Source organism: Trachymyrmex septentrionalis, unplaced genomic scaffold, assembly GCF_001594115.1.
Source record: "Trachymyrmex septentrionalis isolate Tsep2-gDNA-1 unplaced genomic scaffold, Tsep1.0 scaffold143, whole genome shotgun sequence".
Taxonomy (NCBI): Eukaryota; Metazoa; Arthropoda; class Insecta; order Hymenoptera; family Formicidae; genus Trachymyrmex; species Trachymyrmex septentrionalis.
In genome coordinates, this window is record NW_017304576.1 from 107,839 (window position 1) to 115,856 (window position 8,018).

An 8,018-nucleotide genomic window follows, 5' to 3' on the forward strand; every position below is an offset into this window, starting at 1 on the left:
TATTTTAATTTTTCAAACGTTTTAACAAATTATTGTTTTCGGTATTGTTTATTTAAGTATACTTATAAAAAATAAAAAGTTACATAAAATGAAAACCCATGTTATTACCTATTTTCTGCACTCATTATATTGGATATTTGCTCTTAATCAATATTACTTCTATTTGATTTTTACTCAGCAAATTAGAGCTACAGAATTGAGTTCGAATATTTTTCATACATGTCATTGGCAATTAGTAAAAATTTACACATACAGAGATCCATTTTTTTTATGTGATTTACGCATTTATTACAAAGTCCATTTTAAATACATGTTTTTTTTTTACGAATGAAATAACACGAGTACAACTTTGTTTAGACAAATAATAACAGTACATAGGAGAAAAAAACATCATAAAAAATTGTAGGTATACTAAGAATAAAGGACAGGTAAAAAAATAATATTCTCTATCTCTCAGGTTTATAAAATATACATCGCCAATCTTAATGCGCGAAATTGCGGAATACGATATTACATAAAGGTGATAAAATATCTGGCCTCTCGTATCTCTTTTCGCGCTGAAGATCTCTCTACATCATAAAATATTGCTGTACGGATATCAACGGGCATTGCTTAATTTGTGATGTATGCTACATTGATAAATAAACTTCTCTCTCTGCCAATCGAACTGTAATATATTATTACCACGTATGTTTTAATGTAACAACATAAAGGGGATTAAAAAATTGCATACTCACAGTTCTGTCTATTTTAGACTTAGGCGATCCTGTATTTCCCGTTCGTCTCTTTTCATCCTCGTGAAAACTGAGTCGTTATCATGAGAAGAATATATGAAATTAAAACTCTCGTTTCAAAATTAACGATTATAATAAATGTATACAAAGTATAAATTACTTGTATTCCTGTTTAAGCTTTAGATCCCGAGAATATAATTCCATTATAGCAACTGTCTCGTTATTTTCAGCATCGGGAACTTTGGAGCGGAATTTATCTTTACTTATATTTTTACTTAAAGATGATTCATCCTCTTTCGTGTACTGCTTACATAAGGTGAATTTATTGTAAAACTTGTGCTCTTGAGAATTATTCCGATAGCTATCGTGATCCTTTTTGATTTTGACATGTGCGATATTCGATTCAGTACTCTCGGCCGCTTGGGAGCTCAAAATATTGATTCGATTATGCAGTTCCGACAGTTCTTTCAAATTCAGCGACTAGAAAGAATAACCAATAACAAATTCATGCAAAAAGTTACTTATTAATCCACTTCCTCACGTACTTGCAACCAACTCTCTGCGTCAAATGGACTCTTTTCAATTTTCAAAATATCGTCGAATCTCGCTTGTAATCTTTCGACATTTTCGTTATGCCTTTTACGAAAAGCAATTAAACTGCTGTCATACTTTTTCTTCAGTAACGTCAATTTGTTCTGATATTCTTCTACTTGCCGCTGTTAGATTGAAAAATTAGATTATTTAAAATTAAATAACTTGAAATTAAAATTTTTTTTTAATTGTTAAAAATTATAGTGAAATATATAATATTAATCAACTTTTTGTTTTTCAAAAAATAATGAATGTTTTTTGTAGGACTTTTTATATTGAAAAAGGATATGTTCTCAAAAAACTTTATCACCTTTCATTTTTAGACACTCTGCTTTGAATTTCTTATCTAATAAAGTTGATATCAATAATATAACTATACAAAATTTAAATATTTTTTATAATATGTGAAAATGTAATAATATAAATGTGATGATAAAATTCCTTTTATTATTATGTAATTTTAAGTGACATATTAAAATAATAAGATTTATTGGAAAATTATATAATGTAAAAAAATTATAATTCACAAAATTCTTATTTCTCACTATCTCAATAATAATTTTTACTACGTAAAATAAAAAAAAGTTTGAAATTGTTTAAATTTGTAGTTTTCTAAAAAAATAACATCTTCGATTTTGCCAAATCTAATGGAAACATTTCAATTTTATATTCCTTTCAGTAGCTAAAAATATACAAAAATCACCATTTAGATGTTGAGAAAGAGAAACCTTGTAACGTAATGTTATTAATTACAATTAAAGAAAAGGAGATGACAGTTATAAAATAGATGGAAAGTTATAGAATGTTACAATATCTCGTATAGTTTGTGGTTCATTCTGGCAGCAATTGTCAAAATTACTTTTGTCTAATACAGATTTAAAGAGGCTACTTTGGAGTCAGCGCGGTAAGAGGTGCGCAATCTACAATTATATAATTATTAATAGTATAATATATATTAAAAAATGTTAGTTTGAACGTTTCGGCTGTCGGTTTTAGCCATCTTCAGCAAATACATAATTAATATATTAACAAAGAATATCTTCTATCCAATCGGAAAGTGAGAAAAGCACAAACATCGTACAAAGAAGTTGCCTGTCTTCTTGGTTAACAAGTAATTGCGTTCTCAATCCCATATAACGTTGCAGTTAAGTATATTACAATATCGAGTAGATGAAAAAGATTTACATAAAACATGTCGTGATGAAACTTAAAAATCGTCAAGATGTATCAAATGTTCTTAACTGTTTCACGTCTAAGAGTGTAAATCATTAGTAATTTTTAAGTTGGAATTAAGAAGGCAAGTTCTTTGTACGATGTTTGTGCTTTTCTCACTTTCCGACTGGATAGAAGATATTCTTTGTTAATATATTTATTAATTATGTATTTGCTGAAGATGGCTAAAACCGACAGCCGAAACGTTCAAACTAACATCTTTTAATACATATTATACTATTGATAATTATATAATTGTAGATTGCGCACCTCTTACCGCACTGACTCCAAAATAGCCCCTTTAAATCTGTAATATATTTTTACAATTATTAGGAATCCTATTTTATATATATATATTCTTTATTCTAAATTGTTACTTCTGTCTGTTTACATAGAAGTAATTTGACGAATGCTCCCAGACTGCATCGCAAATTATAACATGGCTATTCGTCGTTGATGTTTATTACATAATGTAAAAGCTACATTTCAGTTTTATCAGCAGGTAGCAGATAGTTTTGCGGATGTGTACACTTTACTAATTTCGAGAAATATGTTGATATTAATTTGTAACTTCAGTCTTGCCTCAAATGATACAATTGAACTAAATTTGATAAAATGTATTCGAAGAACTTTCTACCTAGTGTATTCAATAAAAATATCTACTACTCAAATAAATGAATAATTAATTAATTGAATACAAATATATAAATATAATTAGAATATTTTTTGCATTTATAAATACTTTTTATTCGATAACAATTTGAAATAAACGGATAAAGATAAATATCTAATTAAATAAGAAAAATCCTATTTTTCGGTCGAAACAAATTTATACTTAAATATTTATATATGAATTTATTTGAATTTGCAAATCGCGCAAATCTTTTTCGATCTTAAAACGCAATCATAAACAGAACCAAATTAGCAGTACCACATATTAAATTGACAAGTAATTGTTAGGCATCTTTGTAAGAGTTAATATATAATTTGATATTAATATATATAAGAATTTTAAATCTACTAATAACCTATTACAAAAAATACATCTTTTCATTTGATTTGAATGAATATATTTGTGATTATGATTATGAATTTTGTAGATTTTACATTAATTCTCATTCTATAATACCGTAATTATTTAATACATTTCTTAGTAAAAGCATTGGTAATATAGCTCTCATTTTCTTTTCGATATAATTATATTTCTCAAACTTTAACCAAGTTCAAAGGCAGAATATTTCATAGACTGCATCAGAGCAGTTAAGCGATTATACTTGTTTACAAGTAAGTCAAGCAGGGTTAATCAAGAAGTAACTCATCACTTGTTAATCAAGTAACAATTTTAACAAAGTAACAAGTTACTTTTTTTCAGTAACTTAACTTCGTCAATTTTTTCCATATAACCGTAATTCAATTTACAATTAGTTACATTTTATGGTAACTGTAATTGTTGTATAATAACTAATTTAATAGTTATATTTATAGTTACTTTATATCAAACTATATGCACACAAGTGTCAACACGTGGTCACCACCTTATAGAATGTTCAGTGAACAATCAATGATTATTTCTTGTGATTGGATTATATCTTTATCTCTAATCATTGTATTGTGTAAATATCTCTATTAAGAATTAAGTTAGAATCTTTTTTTTCAGTATGTAAACGCATTTTAATATTTTATAATTTTCATTCTAAGTGTATATATTAACATTTAAATGTGTATGTATTAAATGTATAATTTATTATATCTGTATAATATAGTGTATAATCGAATATTTGGTAATCAATAAAATAATAGATATATTAAGTTAGAAATGGATAAGTCTTATATTTAAAATAACAATGTATAAAGTTATAAAAGAATTAATGAAAAAGTAACTAAAAAGTAACGACTTTTTAAGTAACTGTAACTGTAATATACTCGTATTATTTTTCAGAATTAATAATTATTAAAATAATATTTTGCGAAAGAAGTTTGTAGTACAAGAATTGACGTAAACGAACTAGACAGGCTCAAATGGCTCCGAAATTTAGATTTAATTTGAATTATATTTGATTGAGCCTATAAATATATGAATTTAATACATAAATTTATTACTTTAAATACGAAGCGCCACTATGGTCTAAATGTTAAAATGTTGAGCTATTATATATATTCATTTAAATGAATTAATTTCAGAAATTATAATTGCATTATTGCGAGGAATATTGCTAAGGTCTCCGTAGTCTAAAGGCTTAGGACGCTTGCAAGGAATGCAAGAGATCCAGATTCGATTCCCAACCGAGGCGATATTTTTCGCAATAAGTTTATTACAGTTTGTTAAGATTGAATTTGGAAATTTGTGGGGATTATTAATAATAATAATATTTCAGATTGATTGCGTTGAAAGTCCGACAACCATATCGGCACGTAATTATAATTTCTGAAATTAATTCATTTAAATGAATATGTATATAATAGTTCAATGTATCTTAACATTTAGACCGTAGTGCTTCGTATTTTTTTAAAGTAATGTATCTAATATAAACGGTCTTATTTTTAATCTTATTATTATATAAATTTATACCTTAACTTTAGTTTGCAAATCATTTTTCTCCTGCAACAAATGGGTAATATACTCTTGAAGGCTTTTTATTTCCCGATCTCTTAGTTTTACATCATCCATCAACTTTTGAATTTCTTTCAGTTTTTCCTCGTATTGTCCTTCGAGAAATCTTAACTTGTGCGCAGTATTTTCAGAATTACAATCTACTTCTCGAACGACCGGATCTAATGTATCCTCATCTTGTTGACAAGACTAAGGAAAACTGCGAGCGTTAGTCCGATTGCATTCAATACCGAGGCGTTTATAATAAACATTTTAGAAAAAAAGTTTAAAAAATTTTGATAAGCAATGAAATTTAATAAACTTATTTATGTGTACCTTATCAGCATATAATTTTATCTGTTGCTTTCCTATTTCATCTTTCATTTCGGGAACCTTTTCATTTAGACAATGTTTAGATGCGTTTTCGGTCTCATTATCACATTCCCTAATTTCTTTTCGAAGATGCAGAAGTATCTCGCAAAGTTTCTTAGGAATCGTGTAAAGCGCGTCCTTTAGAGATAACTTTACCGCATCTGCATGAGGATACAACAACTGATCATTAGTACTTCTTACTGTCTCTATATCTGCCTGCAATGTCTCATTTCCGTGCGATAACGCTTGCAGTTTGCTTTTGACGTTTGCGGTGGAGCTCCGGTAATTCGCTATTTCACCCTTTACATACTCCACTTTCGCCAACAACCTCTCCACGTTATCCACGTCCAAGTCCGACAGACTCGCCCGCAGGACATTTATCGCTGCCACATTATCGCTCTCTTGCCTCAACAATAAGATCATGTCGTTACTCTGAGCGAGTTTAACTTCGGCATCCTTTAACAGATCGTGCAGCGATTGATTCTCGTCTTGCAATTTCACGATATCGCTGTGCTTCTGCGTCAACATAGCGTCGTATTTAATGCTCTCGTGAGTCAAAGCCACCCTATTTTCCTCATCCTTACATTCTAGCTCCGTAATGATCTCAGCGTTTTTGGAGATAGTCTCATTCGCTTCTATAAGCTTATTTGTAAAATCGTTATTCTTCACTTCCAGATCAATCAATCTGTTGGATCGATAAATCGACTTAAGGATGATGAATCGAGTATTGATAAAGATAAAAATAATAATGAAGTTACTAACTTATTTTTCATGCACTCAACATTTTTTCTTTCTTCCTTTAAGATATCGATGGTCTGGCTCAATTCATCTATCTGCTGAGTTAACTTACGTATCTGGTCCCTTTGTGCTCCCAGCTCTTCATTCAACGCGTTGTTCTCCTTCGAAAGCAAACTTTTCGCATCGACGAGATCGGCATTCTCGACTTTTAACGCATCGCACTCCGCACGATAAGAAGAATTATCACTCTCCAACGTAGTAAGGTCTTCGTGCAGCCTCTCGATCTTCGAATCCCTTTTACTTATTATAGCCTCCAACACTTTCTCTTTCTCCAACATCTTTTTCCTCAACTGCTCCTGAATTGCGCAGTCGCCCTCGCCCCTCAATATGTGCTCCGCCACTTTTTGCTTTAATTCCGTAATCTCGAGATCCTTCTTTTGCAACTCCTGCTGCTGCCTCGTGTACTCTTTGACGATTTGTATATGGTGATCTCCAGCACCTTAATAAATTGTTATCATCTTAGATTATTATCAATTATTCATCATATATCTTTTTTTTTAAGGGATTTTCTACATTGTCGCTATTTTCTTAGGAAGTTTTTAGGTATTTTTTTGGAAAAGTAGGTAAATATTTTTTTTTAATTTCTTTTTAGTCTCTATTATATATTTCATCTACTATTCATTATTGTTTCGAAATAAATTTACTATTTTTCCTTATGGAAAAGTTTAAATAATTGATCCGTATAACAAATCAAACTAACAAAGACTCCTTATAAATAAAAAAAAAATTAGAAAAAATAAGAGTACAGGCGCAGAAGACATCGCGCAAATAATACGCTTATAAAGCGTAAAATTTCTTTATTCTACTAAACGCGTTTACATGTTTCGATTCACTTTTGAGCCTTCCTCAAAAACAACATATGGTAAACTAACATACGATATATAAACTGAGGATAAAAGTTATCCTGTCATGGTGAGCACTCCTACATCGAGAATTTAAATGCAAGAATTGAACCCAAAGAGTGAAAGAAAAAGAAAAATGAACGAAAATAAGCAAATATTGGAAATATCAAAATAGGGACTATGGAAAACTAATTTATCAAAAAACTTTAAGATTATAATTAAATATCCCGAAAATAAGGATCACTCACTGTGATCACAAAGCACCATATCGCAAACATTACTATGAATAATTCAAAAACCGGTTCTTGATATGTTGACGAGTCAGTATCAGACATAGTCACTTTTAGTATTTTAGCTAGTATTATTCGAGATTACAAATGAAAAAATGTAACATTAAAACGTTAATTAATTTCAAGAAAATGAAAGTTGGAAAGTAATCAAAATTCAATGCCAGAAAGACTCATTACTGTATACAAACGACACTGAGTGACTAGGCGCGACAACAACTCGACCTTTTATAGCTTGTCTATAATCGAGAGATAGGCCTTGGGAAGCTGTATCCGTCTGTAAATTGAGTCCGTGCGTCTGGCTCCTGATGAATACCATCTCCGAAATCAATCTCTTCCTGTACTAAGATTCCCTGTCCAATAAGATCGACCGTTTAATCTATTATTCAAAGGTAAGGCAAAGTTATCTCCCAAATGTAAAAAGTTCTATATATTTGGAGGTATGGAAATGGTTGACAGATTCACAAACCAGCCATTCCTTTAGGAGATAAATGAAGGAGAAGGAAGGGAAGTCAGTGGAAGAAAGGGCTGAGGATCAATCTATATCTCTCTATCTCAACAGTGGATTGGATTCTACACATTAGAGTACAAC

General features: G+C 29.9%; 1 protein-coding gene across 1 annotated transcript in view; it reads right to left on the reverse strand.

Moving 5' to 3' along the window:
- Positions 1-456: 456 nt before the first annotated feature.
- Positions 457-8,018, reverse strand: part of LOC108745671 (sporulation-specific protein 15-like) — a 16,129-nt gene continuing 8,567 nt past the window's right edge. The window contains exons 11-17 of the mRNA XM_018481967.1: positions 6,262-6,736; positions 5,464-6,184; positions 5,107-5,337; positions 1,280-1,450; positions 895-1,214; positions 738-804; positions 457-667 (exon numbers count right to left, since the gene is read on the reverse strand). Coding sequence (XP_018337469.1) covers positions 599-667; positions 738-804; positions 895-1,214; positions 1,280-1,450; positions 5,107-5,337; positions 5,464-6,184; positions 6,262-6,736 — 2,054 coding nt within the window. The 3' untranslated portion in view covers positions 457-598. The remainder of the gene's footprint in view (positions 668-737; positions 805-894; positions 1,215-1,279; positions 1,451-5,106; positions 5,338-5,463; positions 6,185-6,261; positions 6,737-8,018) is intronic.